The sequence below is a fragment of the Colossoma macropomum genome, unplaced genomic scaffold, assembly GCF_904425465.1.
Source record: "Colossoma macropomum unplaced genomic scaffold, Colossoma_macropomum, whole genome shotgun sequence".
NCBI lineage: Eukaryota > Metazoa > Chordata > Actinopteri > Characiformes > Serrasalmidae > Colossoma > Colossoma macropomum.
The window spans coordinates 48,309,993-48,334,505 of NW_023494791.1; the positions used below are offsets into that span (position 1 = coordinate 48,309,993).

General features: G+C 42.1%; 2 protein-coding genes across 2 annotated transcripts in view; both read right to left on the reverse strand.

The window, feature by feature from the left end:
- Positions 1–1,818: 1,818 nt before the first annotated feature.
- Positions 1,819–20,326, reverse strand: pcnx4 (pecanex 4). The gene is made up of 13 exons (XM_036575227.1): positions 20,215–20,326; positions 16,411–17,214; positions 14,804–14,986; positions 13,721–13,983; positions 12,078–12,341; positions 11,176–11,276; positions 10,872–10,994; positions 9,130–9,490; positions 8,810–8,913; positions 6,545–7,498; positions 5,317–5,525; positions 4,282–4,468; positions 1,819–2,573 (listed from the first exon to the last, which is right to left on the reverse strand). Exons 2-13 carry the CDS (start codon positions 17,112–17,114, stop codon positions 2,322–2,324), a joined length of 3,705 nt encoding a protein of 1,234 aa, XP_036431120.1. The 5' UTR covers positions 17,115–17,214; positions 20,215–20,326; the 3' UTR covers positions 1,819–2,321.
- Positions 20,327–23,354: 3,028 nt separating this feature from the next.
- Positions 23,355–24,513, reverse strand: part of lrrc9 (leucine rich repeat containing 9) — a 33,317-nt gene continuing 32,158 nt past the window's right edge. The window contains 2 exon segments of the mRNA XM_036575325.1: positions 23,355–23,469; positions 23,677–23,794. Coding sequence (XP_036431218.1) covers positions 23,430–23,469; positions 23,677–23,794 — 158 coding nt within the window. The 3' untranslated portion in view covers positions 23,355–23,429.

The following is a 24,513-nucleotide window of genomic DNA, read 5'->3' on the forward strand; positions in this document are numbered from 1 at the left end:
TAAAAAAGTTGGTGGAATTCCCCTCTAAGTGTCACAGGTTGTCTAAGGTGAAGCTACATCAGGGCTGGCAGATCACAATGAGCCTCAAGGGCTTAAAACAAAACAAGAACAGTGGAAAAAGAGAGAATTCCTCCAGGCCTTTAGTGTTTTATCGTGATTCTGAAATGTCATGAGCTGCTTTTTTCCACGGAGATGCTTCACAAAATGCACCAGAGTGTCATTTAGATTTATTTAGTAATTCCAGTAATAAAAAAGTCTTTGAGTTTTCAATCAAGACGTGACGTCCAGGACGTCCACGACGGGTCCGTCAGCTGTGAAAGAGCCACAGATCTCTTTCAGTTTATCGTAGCCATAACGTACGGAGTGCAGACGGAGAGCATCGTCAGACTGTAGATGAGCTACAGGGTTACGGTTCTGATGTTCCTCCATGTGGCCTCCGTTTTCGTCCCAGCGCGTATAAATATTCACATTCTTCCTTCAGACGAGGCCACACCAGCGCGACAGTCCGAGCTTTACTGGCTGAACTGGATCAAATATTTAAGGGTGCAGCGATTGACCGCCTGGCTTAAGTGACAAACACTGCATGTCAAAAGTTTGAGGACACCTAGCTTTACAAAGAAACGTATTTAAAGGGAACCTTGACTGTTAAGATGGGTATGTCTTAAAACAGTGTACAAGTCCAATTCTATTAAAATATGGCAAATAAACCAAATGGGAACATTCTGTTTGATGATGACATATGGTTGCAGTGGAGTCAGTCCTACAGAAAATGAGAATCAAAAAAGTTTTTCTCCTCTTTGTGTCACGTTCTAGCTAAAGCTGGAAAGGCTTAATGATATGTTAGAGTTAAATTAGATGTTTAGCTCACTGTTCCTCGCTCGGTGGGTGAGAGAGAGAGAGCGAGCACAGCCTACTAGTAAAAGGATTTTGTCTATTTTTAATAATAAATAAAGTATTTTGCTTGGTTTCAAAATATATTTGAATTGTATTAGACATGGACACCATATTGGGCCCTATATGTCTTAGTCAGAGTCCCTTTAATAAAAATTAGCCTGTTTTCTTGGTCAGTTTCCAGTAACTTTACATACTGAATCCTAAGCAGGTTTATTTAGAGGAATGCAATAACATACATGTAAATATTTATGATAACTAAAAAGAAAACAAAACAAAAAAAGAAACGAAGAGTTAATAAATAAAACCTCTTTAGCTGTTATAATGGCTACATAACATACAAACTATTTGTCCATAAAATTAATGTATAGTTGTCACAATATTTACTGTTCTACTGATCAGTGTTGTTTACCTCAAAATAAACCTGAAGTTTTTTTTTAACCAATAAGTGTTTCTTAGTAAGCATGTTCCTCTGTTTTTAATCGACAGGCTTGAATTTTGGCTTAAAGGATGATTTTCCAAAATATGTAACCAAGATCACTCAGAGCGGTTTGATTGAAATTTCATTGAGTAATGGTGATAGGAACCAGACGTCCACCTCTAAAAGCTCCCTCACAGAAAGTTACTACATGAAATGGTTATGAATTCACTGCCTGATTGACTGAGACACTGACAATAGTTTTGAGAAGATTTTGACTTAAAATGTGTTTAGAAAAGCCTTTCATGGTGGAGGGATACATGCAGGGCGCTGTGATGCAAAATAGTCCCCAAAGAAAACTTATTACATTTCCACTATTTTCCATCATCAACATTCCATATAAACTCAGAAGACTCGTGTAGGTTCACTGGTGGTTCTGGATAGTAAATAAAATGTCTATATTTGTGTTGTAGTCATGGCGACCCCTGGTTCCTATCACCACCACTGTAAAGACATCTGAACCATTTCACACCAAACCACTCTGAATCTCTCTGATTACATCTCACACACTGAGTTATGAAGAAAATGTGAAAAATAGGTGGATTTCCCCTTTACGTTATGTACGGCTTTGTGAAACACCCACAGGTTCATTTTGAGGAGAACAACACCATAATAAACAAGTGACTCAAAAGAAAATAAAGTATGCATTCATCTAAAAAAAACACAGAATGTGTGTTTAGCATTTATAGCTGGTAATGGAGTGTTTTGGTGAAATACTTCGTCTGTAATATACCACATTCTTTCAAACTGATGAAGAAAACATGCTAATCTTTATTAAAAACATTGCTAAAAGCCAGGGGTCCCCAAACTTTTGACAGGCAGTATATACTGTATGGGGGTTTATTTGTGTACCGTAGGCAGGTGTGGCAGGCGCGGCAGGTGTGCCAGGTGTGGCAGGCGAAGAAGGTGTGGAAGTGGTGAAGGCGTGTCGGAGTCTGCAGGTAGGTGTTCATCATAAGCAGGCGAGGTGGAGGGGTTTGGAGGAGTAGATGGGGTATCCTAGAGGGGGGTCTGCCGCCTGCACCGTGAGGTTCCTCAGCATGACAGGGTGAGCCTGGATGCTGTAGCGCTCCTCGTCGTCGTTGGTGGCGTAGAGCAGCTCCCAGGACAGATTCGCCCACTGACCACGAACACACTCCTCATTCAGAACACCAACCTGCACCAGGTTCTCCTGCAGAGACAGCACCCGGCCTGTATACGTACCCTACACACACACACACAGGGAGAGACAGAGAGAGAGAGAGAGAGAGAGAGAGAGAGACATAGAGAGACAGAGGGACAGCATAAGACAGATGAGAGGGAGAAATGAGGGGGGAGGAGGAGATAAAGGAGAAAAGAGGATGAAAGAACGAGGTAGATTGGAAAAGAGAACATGAGAGAAGGACACAAAGAAAAATAATGAGAGAGGAAGAAAGGAGAATAGAGAAAAAAGGAGGAAGAACAAAAAAGAGAATGAGGGAGAGAGAGAGAAGTTGGGATGAGAACAAGAGAGAAAGAAGGAGACAAGAAAGAAGAAAATGAGGAAAAAGAACAAGAAATGAGAAAGAATGGGATAAAAAGAAAAAGAAGACAATGGAAGATTAAAAAAGAAAATTGAGAGAGGAAGAGAAGAAAGACAAAGAAGAAAAACAGGATGAGAGTGAAAAGAGGAGAAATGAGAAGACAAAAGGGTCTAATTTGCCGTGGTAATTAGATTTTTTGCTAAATTATTTCTATAAAGCTGCACTATGTAAGATTTCTCTAGTGGAAATGTGTAACTGCATGCAGCGTGAGGAAGAACATTTTGTAGTGTGGGTTGTGATTCGACCTTCTTCCCCAAGCAGATGGTTGAAAGAGAACTCAGTCTAAGGCCTCAGCAGACGTCTTGCAGAGACAATGAAACAAAGATGGACAACTTCGGCTTCGGCAGACACACTATTTCACTGTGAAACGCGCAGTTATTAAATAAACAATGAACAACAATCTCCTAAATGTAAAATCTGTCACTCAGTAATATTTACTAGTGCTGAGCACCAAAACATACAGGTTATCTTACATTTAGGTTCACAAGAGGACGAGGCTGAAGTTGGCTTTTTTCTTCACCAGCTTCTTGTTCGAATTTTCCTGCTCCACCTTAAATGGTGGCAACTTGGTGAAGGACGCGTCTTCTGAGGATGTGAGTGAATTATCTACTATTGTCATCATATATTCATCAGTATAATGTATAATGGCCTAAACATCGAGACAGACCTTCGTTTTGAGTCTGTGTGTGACATTAATATGTAAAGACGTACGACGTGGTGCGAAAAACTCGCATCTGACTTTTGAATGATTATTTCAGGCCTCACAGGCGACTCGCAGCAGCGCACGCTCACCGTATTTTAACCTGTTGTTACTCTCCTCCCTCAGTAACGACATTTCCTTCAGATTTAACATAAAAAATCTTACATAGTGCATAACGCCTATTTTACACACCAGACGTGACGCAGCGTGCGTTTTAATCTGGAACCACTCCATGCATTGCGAAGCAAGAGGGGCTGCTGTTTGTGTTGCGTTTTCCCATAACATAAACGTCTGTACTGCCCGTTTATTACTCATTTAAACTTTATGCAGATGACATAAAGAGATCAACAATAAAATCTGGACTAGCTGCCACGACTTGCTGGCTTTCTCACCAGGTGATGTAGCGCTATATGAAGAGGAGGAGACGCTGTGTATTCACAACATTTACCTACTAGATTTGTTGATGTGTTTATTAGTCTCGATCATATATTATAGCATAGACATTGCATTTCTTTCACTGTTTCTGCATGGAAACTACTGGTATGCGGTGAAATAGACCTGCAGTGTATACGCTGCAGTCTATACACTGCGGTTACCGTGTCTGGTGTGAAATGGGCTTAAGGTTAACATAGTTGAACTTTAACGGTTACCATGGTGAGATCCTGTCCGAGAGAGAAGAGGAAAGGTTTCTCCTGAAGAACGCCGTCATGCCAGCCGCGCTCCGTCGTCAGGCCGATAAACCAGTTGTCGTGGTAATCCTGTAGAGTCGTGTAGAGCTCCTCCAGACTCTCCACCGGACCCAGAGACGCCTGATCGATCAGCAGCTTTACACTGTACCTACACAGACACACGCACAGTCAGAAATACTGTACGCTCACAAAATTAACAGCCACAGCTTATTACTACAGAAGCTCAAACTGGTGAAGTAACTCTAAAACCGTTGAAAAATAAACTGTAAAATAAGTTTACGTTTTATTGTTATGCACAAGAAATGAACAAAAATGGCTGAAGAAGGCCCGTATGACTCAACAATCCCTCTGACAGAAAATAGCCTGCTTTCTTGGTCAGTTTGCAGTAACGTAACATAATGAATCCCAATCAGGTTTACTCGGAGGAATGCAATATCATATATGTAAATATTTATGATAACTAAAAAAATGTGAAAACAAAAGTAAACAACAAGACTTAATAAATAAAACCTCCATTAACAGTTATAATGGCTACACATACAAACTTTGTCCATACAATTAATGTGTAGTTTTATTGTATTTTTAGATATTGTCACAATATCTGCTGTTCTTTGGATTACAGTGTTGTTTACCTCAAAAAAAGTCTTCTTTACAAATCAGGATTTCTTCGTAAGCAGGAATGTTCCTGTTTTTAATTGACAGGCTTGAATTTCAGTTTAACAGAGATTTTCCAAAATATCTGCATTAATTAAATGGTTAAAATGGCCTAAAAGCACCCCTAAACAGTAACGCTCATTAAGAATGCAGAAGATTTATAAATATCATCCCCTTATCTTTAATACAGCCATACTATTGTTTTGGTTGGGGGCGAACAATAGCCATAAAAAAGCTGCTTTCATTTTAAGTTAACTTTGTTCTTTCAACGGTTTGTAGTTCTTGTTTTCCATTGTTGGAGAATTAACTTGTAAATTATGTGCTGGGTGTTGCTATGGTTACCTAAAAGCCCTGAGGGTGAGCTGATGCAGCTCTTTATTTGCTCGGAGCCAGTCGAGCCCGTCGGGCCATGGGGCGTCGCCGCAGTAAACCCTGAACAGCAGGCTGGGGCTGGGCACCGCAGCGTCCGCGCCCAGCGCCACCAAACACGACAGTGCCACCTGGCTGTAGAGCTCCCTCAGAACCTGGTCCTCCTGCAGAGCTCTGCACACCTGGAACCAGACAGAAAACAAGAACGTGAACAAAGACTAACACGATTCTTGAAGACATTTTAACGATTCAATTAAACAATTACAATTAAAGCAATCCAATTAAACAGCATTAATTATGCTCCCTTTTCAGTGAAACATGTAGTCGTTCAGGGTTCTTTAAGTACTGATGAAATCCACGATGTGCAAAGAAAAGCTTTCGCTTTAACAGAGAACAAGTTCTCTTTCTCTGGCTTGAGGACTGAACACTGGACGCAGTATGACAGACTGCCAGTTAGCTGTGGTTGTGATGTCACAGCACGAGAGTTAAACTGGTTCTGATTGATCGTACTCATCCACAGTCAGTTCACAAGATTTGGGTTATTAGGATAAATTTACTCTCTTTAAACTTGATACGTTGTTGAAAATGTAGGTGAACCATTCGGTCCTAATCCGAAGGTGATCAATCAACAGGCATTTATTCGCATGTTGTAATTAAAGACGGCATATCAGTACTGATGATACTCAGTTGGGAGCAGTTAGGAAGCAAGATGGCTAATCTGCCAATTTGGCCACTTCAGACTTGTAGTTTAATAGCTGCATATAATGAACAAAAAAGAGATGAAATTGTTTTTCGTATTTGTTTACAACTTAATTAATCAGCAGCTGAAATAAGTCATACTGTGACTGGGCCAGTAACGTTAGCTAATGCATATATATGTATTTGCACCTTTTCATAACCTAATGTATTTTAAAAGAATAATAAAATGAAAAGTCTGGAGTCAGACAGGATGTGTGGAGTCAATACAACTTTCAACATAATTTCAATATTATATGGTACAATTATGAACCCTTAATAAAGGTACTGAAGAAGGAATCATCTCGAGGGGACCACCCCTGTGACACAGCAGCAGCTTTTTTTTCTGAAATTTGTACTGTGGCTTTTCGTGATGTGGCTCTACGGGGATTATTTTCGATGTTTAATAAATAATGCTTTACAAATTAGAACACCAAACCCAAGCCAACTGCAAAGTATTCCACACCTGTTCAGGTTCCCCTTCCCAGAAGCCCTCCATTACGAACCGGGACAGGCAGAAGTGAAACCAGTCCTCGGGGAAGCAGGGACGAAGGGCCTGGAGTCTGGAGGAGGGCAGGGGGGCGTTCCTCCAGGCTGTGGCCAGGGAAAGGCTTTCTGAGTGTGGGCAGGAGAAATTAAGAGGCTGGGTGGGGTCTATGGATGGCGTGGTGGTGGTGGTGGTGGTCACAGTTGGGATTTGGTGGTCCCTGCCTTTGTCCATTGCAGGCAAGCCGAATCCCATGCCAAGGCCCAATCCCAGCGGCCTCAGCGTGGGCAAAGAAGCCAGTGCCATGTTCTCATACAGACTGTGTATTTCTGCAGAACCAGGCAGAGAAACGCCGGACTCCAGGCCAGTCTGACCTTCTTCTGTCCGCACCATTATCATCCTAACCGGCTTTCTCGCAGGAACGGGTCCGAAAAGGTCGTCCTCATCCGACCAATCGGCAAACGAGGACAAGCTGGAGCTGTCCCGCCCCCTCAGGTTAGGCGAGGAGGAGGAGTCTGGATGCCCCTGAGACGCCATGGCCATTTTAACATCACCTGGACCGGGCTCGGGGTGCTGGGAGCTCTGAGACTTGCGGCCAGAAAGCTGCAGCGAGTGGCCTTTGACCCTGCGGACGGCGTAAGCCTTGTCCTGCAGGCAGTGACGCAGCAGCATCCAGACCAGAGTCTTCAGAAAGTCGGAGCGGAGCTGGCGCAGGTGGTCGGGTGAGTCGATGATGCCAGTCAGAACGTTCCGGGCATCGGAGTAGACCCGGACGGGCAGGGCGGAGCAGGGCCTGAGGGAGTTCTCCCAGTGAGGGTTCAGGAAGCGCAGGAAACGGCCCGGACGCTCCAGCCGGTCAAATGCACCCTCAAACACCTCGTCCACACGCCGAGCCTCCACCGTGTGACAGGACGTCTCCTGCAGCTCTAAACCCTGACATATATATAAAAAAACATCAGCATGGCAAGTATTAAATATTTCATCTTCAAATATTTAAACTCAAATGTTCTGTAAAAGAACAGACACAGGCATAATAGTTTCCACCAAAGTGATCTAGAACTGTGGCGAAATCTGTAAACAGCACAGGTCTACACTCCAGCTCTCATAATCCGAATAATACAAAACAGAATTCTAACATGCACAGACTGACACAAATCCATCTGAAATATGACTGCTTCACTGATATATGGATCATACAGGCTACCTTCAGATCCATGGTTATGCTACGGCCACTTGCATGGTTACACTAGGTCGGGGTCGGCAGCCTAAACTTTAAGAAGAGCCATTTTGTCCTTTCAACAATAATCAATCCACTTTGGGAGCCACAACATTTTAAGTCCATTTTATTGAAGTAAAGTTTTACCATCTTGGCTGTAAATATGTCTGAGTATGTGCTAGTAAAGGCTAAAATATAATATAAACGAAAACTCAGACTTACTTTGCTCTGCTTTAAGCTTTAGCTCAGCTATAGCTGCTTTTCTCGCATCTCCAGCAGGAAACTTTTCCTCCAACGTAGAACAATTTCTTGTAAAATGTCTCTCAATGTTCGACTTTTTACGAGGCTGAAGTCGCTTCTCATTCGCCAGCTTCTTGTTTGAATTTTCCTGATCCATCTTAAATGACGCCTGATACGCCAGAATGTAACTGCTGTACCATTTAAGGTGGAACGGGAACATCTGAATAAGAAGCTGAGAAGATGAGATTTGTGACTTTTTAGTGTTTCAGTTTCTCGTTGCAGATTAAACGTATCAGGAAACCAGCTGGAGTGATTATAAATGCAAATAAGTCCATCGTCTCCAAATTATCGATGTTCGTATTAAATCTTTCTCTTTGCCGTTTCGTTAGCTACTAGCTAGGCAAGATTGTTGTCTGTGTTGCTATGGTGACCAGCAGTCTGCGCTGATCTTCAGGGTTAAAGGGTGAATTAGCAGTTCTACATTAACTCCAGAGTTTAAGACCATTTATTGTTAAACTGTGTTGAACGATCAGCAGAGCTTTATTTTACTGTAAAGGAGGATTATTTTATTTTTACCTAGCAATCTAATTCTGTTGTGGAGCCGCATGTTGCCGATCCCTGCAGTCTACAGCTATTTCCACAGTTATACTCCCCTCTTTTCCACGGTTACACAGCTATGAGACGATGCTATTATAGATGAGGAAAATAAACTCCAAATTCACAGTGTTCTCCCACTTCTGAGACCAAAACTCCACCCTTAACTCACCCATCCCTCAGAACTACAGTACCTTAATGTTGACCGTGCAGTAGCCGTAGCCTTTCTCCAGAACAGTGACCCAGGCCACACGATCTTGGAAACGGCACAGGAAATGAGAACCCGGAAAACAAGAACCTGGGAAACACAAAGTAACGTTCAACAAGCGGTGATGCAGCTGACCACATCAACCAGTCACAGCAGGCCCAGTAATCTTTTTTAAACATGTGTGTTATTGAATGTGTGTGTGTGTGTGTGTGTGTGTGTGTGTGTGTGTATATATATATATATATATATATATATATATATATATATATATATATATATATATATATATGTGTGTGTGTGGCTCACCTAGTACTCCATTAGCAAACGCTTGTTTTAGCGCTGATGCTAGCCTGGTGCTGAGCTGCTGGTAGTAGACGGAATCAGGGCACGGACAGGCCGTACCAGGCGTTTCGGGCCACGAGCGCTGCGGCCGGGGGAAACCCACCAAAAAGATGGGCAGAGTGAAGAGGGGCAGCAGGGGGGCTGCCAGCAGGGCGGACAGCAGCACCACAGCCAGCAGCAGCGGGCACAGCGCCCCGTTCAGTGCCAACAGGGCACCGGCAGACTGGCGGCGCTGCTTCGTCTCTGTCCACGACGTGATGAGGACGGTGAGAGTAAACTTCAGCTTCGCCAAAAACTGAGAGAGACGGTCAGAAACCAGAGACACCTGAGAGAGAGAGAGAGAGAGAGAGAGAGAGAGAGAGAGAGAGAGAGAGATTTTTATGAAATCACATGATTTTTGTGCTACACAGTGACAATAATTATTTAATGAATTCAATTCTTTATGACTTTACTTTGTTATTTCTTTATCTCTGAGCTAGCAGAGTGTGTTCTCTCTATGATGGGCGGGACTGGATGGAGGAGAATGTGAAATATGATATTACTGGTTAATATTATTTTTCTCCGCTTGCTGGTGCACAGTGATGTCATCAAAAATCAGAACACATTTAAGAGGCGGGGCTAAGGTCATTATACTTTGATGGAAGATTACAGAAAAAAGGGAATCTTTGAAATGATATCATACGATGAATCGTGCTGAATATGACAAAATACACAAATTAACAACATAAAAAACTGATTTATGAGTTTTGATTTCAGTTTGACTTTGACTTTAACACAGGGGTGGGCGATAAGGCAAAAAAATATCATGATACTTCAAGAGATTTTCACAATACAGAATATGCGTCACGATATTTTATTCTTCTGAGTTTTACTAAGTTGGAACAGACATATTAAAACCTGTAGTCCTACATATATATAATCCTAAAATAATTATAATGAATAACCTGCAACTACAATTAGTTTTATTCAATGTTTTACAAACTGTGCTGCCCTAAATCCAGTTAAACAGGCCTAATTGTGCTCACTTTGTAAAGAAACATGTACTTAGTCTGTGTTCTTTAAGTACTGACAACGTCCACAATATGATTGAACACCTTACTGTGACAGAATTTAACACAATAATGATAAAATATCATCATATTGCCCACCCCTACCTAATGACAAAAGGTCAGTGGAGCCTGTAAGCCTTCTACGATTTCTATACACGACACTCACGCTCCTCTTTTGATGCTCTACTTGCACTATCTGGAACATTGCTGCTAACACTGTGTTTACACTTTGTTTTCTCAAGTACCAGTCACCATCCATAGTCTTATCGTACCTCAGTATCTGCTGTGCTCACGTACGTTACCTGACTGCGTAACTCGCAGATCACAGCATGTTAAATGTCTTTGAACCTTATTCTCACTACCTCATGCTCAGAACTGAGTGCTGTGTCGGTGCTGCACTGTCCTGTCTGTTTACTGTGTCTAATGTCTGTTTTATTTATCGTATTTATTGTGTTGTTTCTAGTTTAATTTTCTTTGCACACTCACGTCTGCACGTTTGCACTTTGCACTGTCTATTTTGTTCCATGTTCCTGGTGGAACATAATACCGCTCCACTGTGTACATAGATGGAATAACACTAAAAGCCTCCTGACTTGACTTTGTTGCAGAGAACGTTGACCACTGTGATTTAGTCTCTTAGCTGATATTCAAACTCACCAGTATGAGCTGCACTCCGGTGCCCAGATCGTGCCAGTGACGTGCGGTGCCATCTCCATCTGCCAGCCTCACTACCACCACCACCACCATCTGCAGCAGGGCATCCTCACTGCTCTGCCACACCTAAAGCACACATACAAGATCTCATCAGCTGCATCTAAACAGTCTATAATCATGTTCTGCACACTTCACAAACAAACAGGATTTCTGTCAGTCACTAAGCAGCACTGTGAAGGGAAACAAAACTATATCGATACTGCATTGTTTATATATTCATTCCTATACTGATTCATTGATGACTTACCACTCTGAAGGCTCGTGTGAAGCCGATAGCCAAAGAGGCCGTGTGCAGCTTCTGCAAGGATGCATCCATGGCCAGGAACGCAATCATGGCTAACGGACAGACTGAACGAAAAAAGGACAAAAACAAACAGATGTGAGGTTTTTACATGTGGTTTTATACTAAAGAACGAAATCCTGGTCCTGGAGAATCCCTGCCCAGCACATTCTGACGCTCTAACAAATCTGATTCAACAAATCAGACAATGAACAAGATCTTCCCAAGTTAAAATGGGCTTGGAGAGCAGAAAAATGGGACCGGTTCTAGGAACCACTGCACTAAACAATGTCTGCAATGTTTACACAGTACATTAATACAACTGATTATAAAATAAAGTCAAAAAATAAAAATAAACTATTTATTCAAAAACTAAAGCCTCTATAATGTTCATATGATCCACACAGTCACTCTGACAGACTGTAATACACTACAGGAAGTGTAGGGGGCGATATGGCTTCTACTGTTTTATTTAAAAAGCCTCTATAATGTTCATATGATCCACACAGTCACTCTGACAGACTGTAATACACTACAGGAAGTGTAGGGGGCGATACGGCTTCTACTGTTTCATTTAAAAAGCCTCTATAATGTTCATATGATCCACACAGTCACTCTGACAGACTGTAATACAGTACAGGAAGTGTAGGGGGCGATATGGCTTCTACTGTTTCATTTACAGAGTGCTCTGTTATGATTATGATATGGCTTCTATTGTTTCACTGAACCATTAAAGAAATCGATTGTCAAACAGGCAGCAGCAAAGAGAGGAACTGAAGAACGCAGAATAGGTAGATTAATCAAATAATCAAAGTAAAGTCAACAGATTAATTGGTTATAGAAACAATATCGTATCACAATCTCCTCACCCAGGTTGAGCAGCGCTCTGCGGGCGAGTCCAGCGACCCGCAGACCCCGACTCCTCCTCCTGAAAGCCTGGACGCTGCTGACCTGCCGGGGGTACAGGGGGTTCAGGAACAAACCCCCACAAACACAGGCACCCTGGAGCTCTCTCAGCACATGCGTGACCAACAGCAGAGCGATGAGGAGCCACCCCAGCGCAGCCTGAGGGCCTGGAGCTGAACCTGCTGAACCCCAGACCTCCACTGGACCAGAACCAAAGCTGAGGTTACCTGCAGACCATCAGACACATTTAACAGGGAATTAAAAATGAACATTTTCCACACAGTGTAACCGAAAACAGCAACAAAATGACCTGTAACTGTTACAGGGTGACTTTATTTTTGGTTAACAGGTGAATAACCGTATTCATTCCAGGTCATTTTAACCTCTTATACTCGTGGGTATATTTTGTTTTTTCCATCTGAATTTACAAGCCCAAATCTTAAGGCAAATAATTCAGGCCTGCATGAAATACATGCAAATTTTTGGGTTAACAAATTAACAGAAAATGTATTTTATGATCATGAACATATTGCTATATACTTACAATTTACTGCTGAAAGCCAAAAATCTCAGATGTTCTTCGTATTTTTTTTATAAAAATAATTTTTACAGAGCAGATCACTGAAGAGACGCCATCTGAGTTTGTAGCTCAGATTTGTGGAAAAATGGGTCGACTTTCAGTAGGAAAAAAAATTGTGAGTTCAGCTTCTTTTATTATAACGGTTTAAAATTACATCACCATCTATTTGACTGGACAGAAGACAGTTACAGCTCTCATATGACCCCCACCTTTAGAATGAAGCTTATTAAATATGAAAGTCATGAAGTCAAGAACATGAAAAAGTGCATTTTTGGGTCCAAGGAGTTAAAAAGATTAATTTAAATTAGTTTTGACACTGTACAGTGAACAAAAAAGAACATTTATCACCTTCAAAATAAAGTGAAAATGTGGTTAACCAGTTAACGAAGCCATTATTTTTTTCCAGTTGATTTGTATTGTTACTCCAGTGTTCCACACCCGTCTCCAGCTGGCAACCAATTAGAAAAAAAAATTCTGAATGATCGAATGCATATATAAGAATTTTTTACAGATTTAACCATAATTAACTAACGGTGTATTTAACCTCTTTGACTATATTTATACTTTTCTTAACCTCTGCCAGAACTTTGCCCTTTTCAGTTCAGCCTGTTTTACACTAAATGCACTTCATATATGGACTATAGTATAGAAACCTATTCAAAAAGGCAAAAACCAAACACTTAAAGGGGAATTCCACTGATTTTTCTAAATTTCCGATATAATTTAACGCTCCGTTCTAGAGAAACTTAGCGAGTCAGAATTGTTCACAGTGGTTGTGATAGGAACCAGATGTCCAAAGTATTTAGTACCATTAAAGTTATTTAAGTTATGTCTTTTCACAACAGAACAACTGAACAACAACTAAATAACTTTGTTCACACCTCAATTATTGAAATATGCTGAGATTTTGAGAAACTGGCAGAATTCCCCTTAAAATTACAGATTATTGATACTCGTATGAAGCTGATAGCCAATTTCTGTTCAGAGTGATTCAGAAGGGAAAACCCTTGTCTGACTCCTGGTTACCTGGGCTGGGGGAGAGCTGGTGAAGCAGCCCAGCTTCAGTCATGGCTCCAGCCAGGAGGAGCACGGTGAGAGGGAGGCCGAACCACCCCAGGCCGAGAGAGGGCGGGTCGCGGTTTCTGCCCCGAAAAAGCACCATGACCTGGGTGAAGTCCTGACTGAGGAGGTAACCCATGGCGACGGTGAAGAGGACCACGCCAAGGGAAGAGGGGATGAAGAACGTGGAGACGGCAACACACACAGACGTCAGGAACATCACCACCAGCCTAAAACAGAATAAACACATAAATAAACACGTTTGTGTTTAATAATTTGAACAATGTGCAAACAGTGGGAGGAGCCGAACTGGAACAAAAGCAAATAACTGTAAATACCTAATGACTGTGGCTCTAGTGCAAAACTAAAGAAGCAGCTTCAGACATAATTCCACAGGTTTTTCAAAGTGTCTGCATAACTGAGTGTGTGAGATGTAAACAGAGAGATTCAGAGTGGTTTGGTGTGAAATGGTTCAGATGTCTTTACAGTGGTGGTGATAGGAACCAGGGGTCGCCATGACTACATCACAAATATAGACATTTTACTTACTGTCCAAAACCACCAGTGAACCTACACGAGTCTTCTGAGTTTAAATGGAATGTTGATGATTTTATAATTGTGGAAAATCTGAAAAAAACTATTTATTTGCCTCAAAATGTCCTACACATACATCTCCACCATGAACAGCTTTAAAAATAAATACATTTTAGGTCAAAATCTTCTCAAAACTATCGTAAAACAGTGTCTCAGATATCAAGCAGTGAATTCATAACCATTTCATGTAGTAACTTTCTTTTAGAGGTGGACGTCTGGTTCCTATCACCACCACTGTGAACAATTCTGACTCGGTAAGTTTATCTAGAACGGAGTGTTTCACACCAAACCACTCTGAACCACTCTGATTAGGTCTTGGAGAAATTTTGAAAAGTCGGTGGAATTCCCCTAAACTATATTTGTTAAACTATTGCTTTAAGCGTGGGATATTTTGATACTAGAACAGATGCTCTGGGTATTCAGATGACTGACAATCTCAAATGATTGACAGAGTACCTGACGTTGGTGGCCATGGGTGACCCCCCGAGTCCGTGCACCAGGATCTGCTCCATGGCCCACAGCAGCAGGGCGTCCAGAGGAGAGAGCATGCCCAGAGCCCAAAGCAGCGGCAGGACCACAAACAGCACGTGCAGCACCTGACTGGCCACCTGCAGCTCGGCCACGCCCCCTCCCATACACCTGCACAGAGGACGGAGGACACTTCTTAAACTCAACTAAACAGCAGAAACTCAAAGTCTTCAGATTGATGGAGAACAGGCTATAGATGGTTCTATATAGAACCTATTTGAAAAAGGGTTCTATATAGCACTCAAAAGGGTTCTTTTATTGTTACAAACTTGGCATCGTAACGACAGAAGAAATATTTTGGGTGCTATATGGAACGCTTTTCAATAAGGTTCTGTACAGAACCATCTACAGCACATTCTGAGGAACCCTTTCCTGATGCACTGAACCCGTAATCATGCAGAGGGTTCTTTGAGTGCTCATGGTTCTTTACAGAACCATTTTCTTTACTAAAGAACCCTTGAAGAACCATGTTTTTAAGAATGCACAGGCCTGTTTCCAGATATGTGTGGTGCTATTTAAGCAACAGAAGATGAGAGGGAGTGTGTTATTGTGAAATAACATCACAGCTGTGATTTGGTCACCGTGGATCATCACAGCCGTGATGTTATTGGTGATAACACACTCCTCGAGTGTTCTATTGCTTTAAAACAACAGTTAAATAAATAAAGTAATAAATGAATAAACTGGGCCGTGAACGCGGCGTTTAATATGTTTTAATGTTCGCAGTTCCTTCACCAAATTATAGTTCCTTAACGAGCAGCTTGTTGCTACGTCAGAGTAACGAGCTCCGCCCACTCGCTGCACAGCCGGCAGTTTGTTCTCCAGCTCCTTACACTAAATTCCCAAACTGTCATCACCACTGAGCAGCTTTTCAGTCGGCAGCTGTGACAGAAGAACAGCTAAACAACCTGGAATCAGCCAGAAATGAACCCAACACCATTCGCCAAACTAAATGGGCTGTAAGATGCTTTACAGACTGGCTGGAACAAAACAACATTAATACTGATCTGGCAAAAACTGACAAAACTGAGCTGAACTTGATATTGATATTTATGGCTCAGTCTGATTTGGTCAGACTCTGAAGATCAGACTACACGTTTGGCGAATGGTATTGGGTTCATTTCTGGCTGATTCCAGGTTGTTTAGCTGTTCTTCTGTCTCAGCTGCCGACTGAAAAGCTGCTCAGTGGTGATGACAGTTTGGGAATTTAGTGTCGTCTCATCTTCAGAGTCTGACCAAATCGGCTGTCAATCAAATGTGATCTTAAAAGTGTCCATTTTCTGTTTGTGGCAAAGTAAGAAGTAAAAACGTTTAAATGTCTTGAGCGTCTCCTACAGCCGTCAGAGTCGTTGCTTAGCAACGGCGTCTCAGCGGAGTGATACAGCGTTTGTGATGTTGTGGCCAAATAACAGCACAGTTAGAACACTTCTCAGCCAATCAGCTCGCGTGGCCGGAACTAACTGTTGTATAATAATGCTTAAAAAACAAATTTGAAGCGTTTGAGTCTTTAGGTTGTGAGAAGGATTCGGTTCTACCTCAGCGCCAAATCCACAGCGATGAAGGCGAGGATGTAGAGCGGCCTGGTGAGGGGGGTGATCTCGTAGGTGTCCTGAGGCTGAAACGTGGCCGTCTCCGTCGCCGTGTTGATGATCAGAGAGTATTCCGCAATGCACAGCGTCACCCAGCTGAGCACAAACACGGGCACCACCGCGCCCATCCCCGCCCCGGTGTCTCCATAGACCACGCTCAGCCTGTCAGGCAGCAGGTACCACGTACCCAACCCACAGAGCAGGCCGGCCAGCACCGTGTGCAGAACTACGTTAACCATGAACCTCTTCCCCGGCACCACGAAGCGCACCGTCTCCGGAGCGACGCAATGTGTGAATTCCACTTCCTCCTCGTCCGCCAGGATGTTATTGGCGGCCGGAAGCCTCTGGACCGCCCCCGTCCTCCGTGCAGCACACTGGGCCAACGTCTGCAGGGTGGCGCCGGCCCCCAGCATGAGCGCCCCGGACAGGATGCCCGCGCGAGCATCGTCCAGCACCCTCAGCTGGTACAGCAGGGTGCCCACGCCCCCCAGCAGCCACGGGGTCAGGAACAGCACCAGCTGGTGCACGTAGACGTATAGGGGGGCGCAGTAGCCCAGCTTAAACCTCGGCCCCCCCAGCACGGTCTGAGGGAAGCGCTTCCAGAAGAACTCCTGCTTGTAGTCGTTGAGCAGGGGGACGTCAGGGCCCATGATGGACGCAGCACGGCGGTCATCTCCCCAAACCTCCCTGAATACCCGCCGGCATCTTCAGCGTCTTCTTTCCTTTCTCACAGACGAGCAGAGTCATTTACTGAAGGAAAAGAAGTAGAAAAGGAGAAAGTCACTGGCAAAGATCTCCTCTGGGGCAATAAGACGATTTTTATTATTATTATCGTGATGAACTATGTAACAATTTTTGAGTATCATGGATATCGTCAGTAGGGGTGGGCAATACAGCAAAAACATTACATCACGAGACTTCAACACAATTTCACGATATACGTGCACTCTGTAGTTCTACAGTTACAGACTGTAGTCCATCTGTTTCTTTGATACTTTGTTAGCCCCCTTTTACCATGTTCTTCAGTGGTCAGGACCACCATGGACCCTCACAGAGCAGGTACTATTTGGGTGGTGGCTCATTCTCAGCACTGCAGTAACACTGATGTGGTGGTGGTGTGTTAGTGTGTGTTGTGCTGGTCTGAGTGGATCAGACACAGCAGTGCTGCTGGAGTTTTTAAACACTGTGTCCACTCACTGTCCACTCTATTAGACACTCCTACCTTGTCAGTCCACCTTGTAGAGGTAAAGTCAGAGACGATAGCTCATCTGCTGCTGCACAGTTTGTGTTGGTCATCCTCTAGTCCTCCATCAGTGGTCACAGGACGCTGTTGGCTGGATGTTTTTGGTTGGTGGACTATTCTCAGTGCAGCAGCGACACTGAGGTGTTTAAAACCCCAGCAGCACTGCTGTGTCTGATCCACTCACACCAGCACAACACACACTAACACACCACCACCACATCAGTGTTACTGCAGTGCTGAGAATGACCCACCACCCAAATAGTACCTGCTCTGTGAGGGTCCATGGGGGTCCTGACCACTGAAGAACAGGGTAAAAGGGGGCTAACAAAGTATCAGAGAAACAGATGGACTACAGTCTGTAACTGTAGAACTACAAAGTGCACCACGATTACTTGTTGACTTTGGCAACTTCATGCATTTATTGAACTTTAAAAAAAAATGTGTTTTTAACAGTTGATTAAATAATTTATAATATTTAAATCTATATACATTATAATAAATAAATAAATAAGATCAACTACGTTGTAGTGCACTTCCACAACCTACTGAAAACCACTAAACACAGATAAAAATTCTATTAAATAGTAATAATAATGCTAAAAATAAAGGAAAAAATCATAATCGCAATATTGAGATCACAATTATTTAATGCGATTACTTGCTGACAACATCATGCATTTATTTCTATTTTTAACAGTGGATTTCCTTGAACTTTATATGCAATTCAACTGATAAACAATGTAAAAAAAAGGAAAATAAATAACTAAAACATACATAAATAAATAACAGACAATATATAAATACAAATACAAAATAAATAAAATGAACTATGTTGCAGTTCACTTCCACAACCTACTGAAAGCTACTAAACATGCATGAAAATAATAAATAACAATAAATTAGACCAAAATAAATAAGATGAGTTTGGGCTTTTAGGGAGGAGAACAGCTGTAAAGGAAAGTTAGACTTATAACACAAGACTGACGACCACAACAAGACAAAACAAGAGCATAATTGCAAGGCAGAATGCGGCTCAATGATCGTTTCATCTCGGTTACCTTGTTTTCATAATGGTTGGAAGCCAAAACTGTAATTGAAAATAAAATTTTATTTAATCGCCCAGCCCTAATGAGGATTAATCACAGCCTGGGTTAACAGAGGACGCCGTTAACTGTCATCACCAAACAAGTTCACCATGGTTACATTTTGGGTTTTTGAAGCTGGAACCTACTCAGGAACCTTAAGCTGGCTGTGTTATGAAAAAGACCGTTGAGCCAAGAACGCGTCTGTCCTCTTTGCTGTCCAGGCGAGCCTCAAAAACATATTTTCAAAATGTGCATTAAACCTGTAACATATAAACCTCACGTAAAAAAGATGGTTATTTAGTAAATGCAATGGTTCTATTTAGAACCCGGAATTCTAAAAGGCGAAATTGTTCTTCAGATCGATGGAGAATGTGTTGTGTATGGTTCCATATAGAACCAAAAGGGTTCTACTACTGTTATGGTGTAAAGCTTGCACCTTTTTGGTTCTATTCAGACATTCTCCATCAATCTGCAGACCCATTTCACCAGGCAAAGAAACTTTCAAGCAGGAAAAGAAGCAGGAAAAGGTTCTAAACAGAACCCATGGTGTACTGAATAACTTTTAAAGAACCATCTTTTTAAGTATGTAGTTGTGCAATATCACCTACTGACAACCACAACATTTAAAATGAAATGAGAGATGAAATGAGGGGACACACACATAAACACACAGCATAAGATGAGAGGAAAAACACAGAAAACTTACTGATAAGTGTCATCTGGTTCACAGTGGATCAGAAATGAGTTTCAGATCGCAAAAAACACATTAAATTATAAGGAAAAACTAAAGAGTGAGGCTGGAGCTGCAGCTGGGCTGTTGCTGTTTACAGTGCAGTGGGGAAACTCGTGCTGCTAGGCTAACCAGCCAGCTACGACCATAGAAACAGAAAAACAGAAACAAACCAGCGAATTTAAACGAACAGAAACGTTATTTATAGGCTAGTTAACGCATAAATGGTCAGCTTAGTTATTTATTTATCGTCTACGTTCAATCTGGCTTCCTATTCGCCAGCTTCTTATTCGAACTTCCCGTTCCACCTTAAATGGAGCAGCAGTAGTATTCCGCTGCCTGAGGCGCCACAATGTAACTGCTGCAGCGTTTAAGGTGGAACGGCCAAATTCGAACAAGAAGCTAACCCCAGCTTCCCTAAAAACCGCTAGCACTGTGGCTAAAGCAACAAAAGGAAAACTGATTGTAAAATCGCACTATTGTCGCCCAGAATGAGCCGAAATAACCATTTCTGAAATTACAGACTTAGACTGGGCAGTAATAACGCAATATTTACACTCAAAACAGAGAAAAAACAGTGATGCTAGCCCAGCAGCGACGCTAACTCAGCCTCCAGCCTGAAACACTGTGCACACACCGGCTGCCTGGCTGTTTTATGTCTCAGTAATATTGAGTATTAAAGCCGGACTCACCTCTCGGTTTGGCGAGTTTGAGGCGTGTGAGATGTTTGCATGTTTATCTTCACCTCCGCTGAAGCTGCCCATTGCTAATGTTTCCCATAGAGCTCCATAGAAGAGCGCCCCCTCAGGACACTAGAGCGCATTGCAGCACTGTCTCACAAACCTAGTCACTTAAAGTCATTCCCAGTTCTGGTTCTGAATGCAATCAAATCATCACAGCCATGTTCCAACGTCCAGTGTAGAAGCTGTTAGTGCAGAAAAGGGGGGTAAACTCATAATATATATATACACCGATCAGGCATAACATTCTGACCACCTCTTTGTTTCTACGCTCAGTGTCCATTTTATCAGCTCCACTTACTATATAGGTGCACTTTGTAGTTCTACAGTTACAGACTGTAGTCCATCTGTTTCTCTGATACTTTGTTAGCCCCCTTTTACCCTGTTCTTCAGTGGTCAGGACCCCCATGGACCCTCACAGAGCAGGAACAATTTGGGTGGTGGATCATTCTCAGCACTAACACTGATGTGGTGGTGGTGTGTTAGTGTGTGTTGTGCTGGTCTGAGTGGATCAGACACAGCAGTGCTGCTGGAGTTTTTAAACACTGTGTCCACTCAGTGTCTACTCTATTAGACACTCCTACCTTGTCAGTCCACCTTGTAGATGTAAAGTCAGAGACGATAGCTCATCTGCTGCTACACAGTTTGTGTTGGTCATCCTCTAGTCCTTCATCAGTGGTCACAGGACGCTGCCCACAGGACGCTGTTGGCTGGATATTTTTGGTTGGTGGACTATTCTCAGTGCAGCAGCGACACTGAGGTGTTTAAAAACTCCAGCAGCACTGCTGTGTCTGATCCACTCATATTCTGAACTTTGTGGACAGCTTGCCTACTTGGCATCATGGTCATCAAAGAGTTTTCCTTAATATGAAGACTCTTCATTGAGGAGCAGGTTTTGCCTAATTAACGATTTGACAGTTTTTAAAACTGTTGTTATTGTTAATAGTTTATTAACTATTCTTAAAAGCTCATATTGACACTTTTTTGGTTCAAAGGTGGTTTAAACAAGGTGGTTTTTATTGACCAAGCAGGGCTTCCAACACTTCTTTGAAATTTTTTAAGAAAAATTGCCTTTTATAAACAACTTTCTGTTTAATGTGTTAAATTATTTGGAAAGTTGTTGCAAACAAGCTCGTATTACAACAAAATCAAAAACCTTTTCCATGCAGTGAAGATGAAGAGTTTACGCTGAGATTTAACAGCGTCCACAGTGACATCTGGTGGCCAATGTACGCTACTGCAACCTACCAACCACAGGAGCCATACAGACTTCACTAAATGTATTTAAGCACCTTCAGAACATTCAACTTGAATTAGTAAATGCAACGGTTGTATTCAGAACCATGAGTTCTAATTATAACCATTTGCATGCTTAAATGCTTCTCTGCATGGTTCTGCATCATTCTTCAGATTGATGGAGAATGTGTTGTATATGGTTCTGTATCGCACCAAAAAGGGTTCTGGTATTGTTATGATGTAAAGCTTGAAGCAATAGAAGAACCCTTTTTGGTGCTAAATAGAACCCTTTTCAAAAAGGTTCTATATAGAACCACATGCAACACATTCTCCATTAATCTATAGAATAATTTCAACTTTGCAAGGAAGCATTTAAGCATGTAGTGTTTCCATACAGAACACAGAACCCATGGTATGAATAGAACAGCTAAAGAACCCTTGAAGAACCATGTTTTTAAAGAGTGTCCTATAAATTATCCTTTGTATTTTTTCTTGTGGAAGTATTATTATTATTAATATTATTATTATTATCATTATTATTATTGTTATTATTAGAGAGACAGAGAGACCGATAAAGAGAGAGAAAGGCAGCAGAGAGTGGTCCAGTGAGTCTGTTCGTTGTGTCTGAGTGAGGGCAGTAATCCAGACAGAGGTGTGTTTAATCTGGATTATGTGAATTGCTTTGAAGGCCAGACTGACCTGATGAGGCAGATTATGCCAAACTGGACTGGCACAAGGGTCAGTCTGTTGGCCGGCGCATGTGTTTCAGACCTTATCCCAGATATAAGAGTCAAACTGCCTTTAAACTTCACAGATTCACATGAAATCCAGAGGAAAACACTGGAATATAGGTTTAAAGGGCCCAAATCCTACATTTTCCTTGTACTTGTACTTGTACCCCCCCCCCCGCCTCAGATCCACTTATAACGTGTGTGTGGTTTTATGTACCAAAAACAGTCCTAATTAATTTTTTAACAACCACAGGCTGTTTTAGTTACTGTGCCTTTAAAATTGATATATTTAAATAAGCTCTGTTCTGATTGGCTGCCCTGCACTCCAGCCTAGCGTTCTAGACTGAAACACTCCTCCGTGTAAATGAGTGGGGCTAATTGTCTGTAGGCTAAATAGGTGAATATATGCAACTGTGTTGGTTTTTGTGACATCACAACAACAGTTAATTGAAAACCGGCTGTCTTTGAGGCTTACTTTCCATAGACATATTTCTAAAATAGTGTTTCTATATCACTACAGCTGTAAGGAAAATGCGATTTTCCATGATATGGGCCCTTTAAACTGTGAGGAGATACATGAATAGGAAAGTAAAGGGACATTTTATTACTATATTCATGAAAAAGAAAACTGTAGGTGGTGTGTTCTGATAAACATCATCCCAGCCGTGATTTTATTCACAGTCAGAAATCACCTCCAGCGTTCTGTCACATTTGTACAATGATTTTACTTTGCGTTTATAAACGATAAAGCACAGAAAGCCCAAACGTTGGCTCAAATACACGTTTTAATACTGGCAATTCCTTATGCCAAAAAAGTAGTTCCAGCAGCTTGGAGTAAAGCAGCCATTGTTGTTGCTTAGCAACCGGTGTTCAGTGGAATGATACAGGTATGGTAAAACAATGTTTTATCAGACATAAAAGCACAGGTAGAATGTTTTTTAAACAATCAGGTTGTGTGGGCGGAGCTAATTGTTACATAATAGAAGACATAAATGAAATATACTGTAATGTATTTCCAATATATTATATTTTCTGTAGAAATATGTAATCCAGCATAAAATAAAAAACAATACAAGAACACATTTGTATGTTCAATGTGGTAACAAAAAAATTTGTACATATTCTACAATTTTTTTTACAGAAATGCACAAAGTTCAGGATGAAAACCACAAAGATCACAGCTCCAAACTTCACGGCGTGTTACAGCGGGGGAGGTTTGGGTCCACCGTGAATGTGGAACCTGTGGAAAATCAGATTTATTAATGTGATTATATAATGTGATCTATTAATGTGTATTATTTTGGTTCAGCAGTGTAGATTCTGTGGCCACATGTAGGCACTCCTGAGAAATGTGCACTCCTTTAATCCAATTGATCATGTTTTCTTTGTCCATTATCAGCATGTGTCCTCAAACCTCTGATGGGCAGTGTGGTTTGTGTGTACGTACCTGCTGTCGGGGTCAGTAGGGTAGCCGATGTAGATTCTGTGGCCGTTGAGTCCGGCTCTGTGTCGGCCGTCGCTCTGCGCGCTGCGAGAGTGAGATCTTCCAGCTCGCTGCTTCTTATCTAACACAGCACAACATTAAAGCGATAGTTAGACCAAAAATGCAACCCTGTCTCCTATCAACAAACATAGTCGATCAGCTGAGACACGTTTGGTGTCTGAAGTTTGCTTCTTTAGTTTTAGCACTGAAGTTATGAGGCTAATGTAGCTACAAATAAAGGTAGCTTATAGATTTATCATACACTATATGGACAAACCTACACATCACACCCACAGGAGCTTTTATGAGTCCCATTCTAAATACATGGGCATTAATATGGAGTTGGTCCCCCTTTGCAGCTCTAACAGTTTCCACTCTTCTGGGAAGCTTCTACAAGATGTTGGAGAGAGTCTGTGGGAATTTGTGTCCATTCATCCAGAAGAGCATTTGTGAGGTCAGACACTGATGTTGGACGAGAGGGTCTGGATCTAGTTCATCCCAAAGGTGTTGGATGGGGTTGAGGTCAGGGCTCTGTGAGGGCCAGTCAAGTTCTTCCACACCAAACTCACCCAGTCAGGCCTTTATGGAGCTGCTTTGTGCACTGGGGCTCAGTCATGCTGGAACAGAAACGGTTCTTCCCCAAACTGTTCACACAAAGTTGGAAGTGCACAACTGTTCAAAATGTCTTGTTCTGCTGAGGCATTAAGATTTCCCTTCACTGGAACTAAGGGTTCTAGATCAACCCCTGAAAAACAGCCCCATATCATCATCCCTCCTCCACCAAACTTTACAGCTGGCACA

Bases quoted from the DNA above. Each gene is read 5' to 3' on its own strand.
- pcnx4 (XM_036575227.1), bottom strand. From the start codon at position 17,114: ATGGGCCCTGACGTCCCCCTGCTCAACGACTACAAGCAGGAGTTCTTC. The intron at 9,491-10,871 runs GTGAGTTTGAAT...TCTCTCTCTCAG, and splicing joins CCGGAGTGCAGCTCATACTG to GTGTCTCTGGTTTCTGACCG. The intron at 7,499-8,809 runs GTACTGTAGTTC...TATATATGTCAG, and splicing joins ACTGCACGGTCAACATTAAG to GGTTTAGAGCTGCAGGAGAC.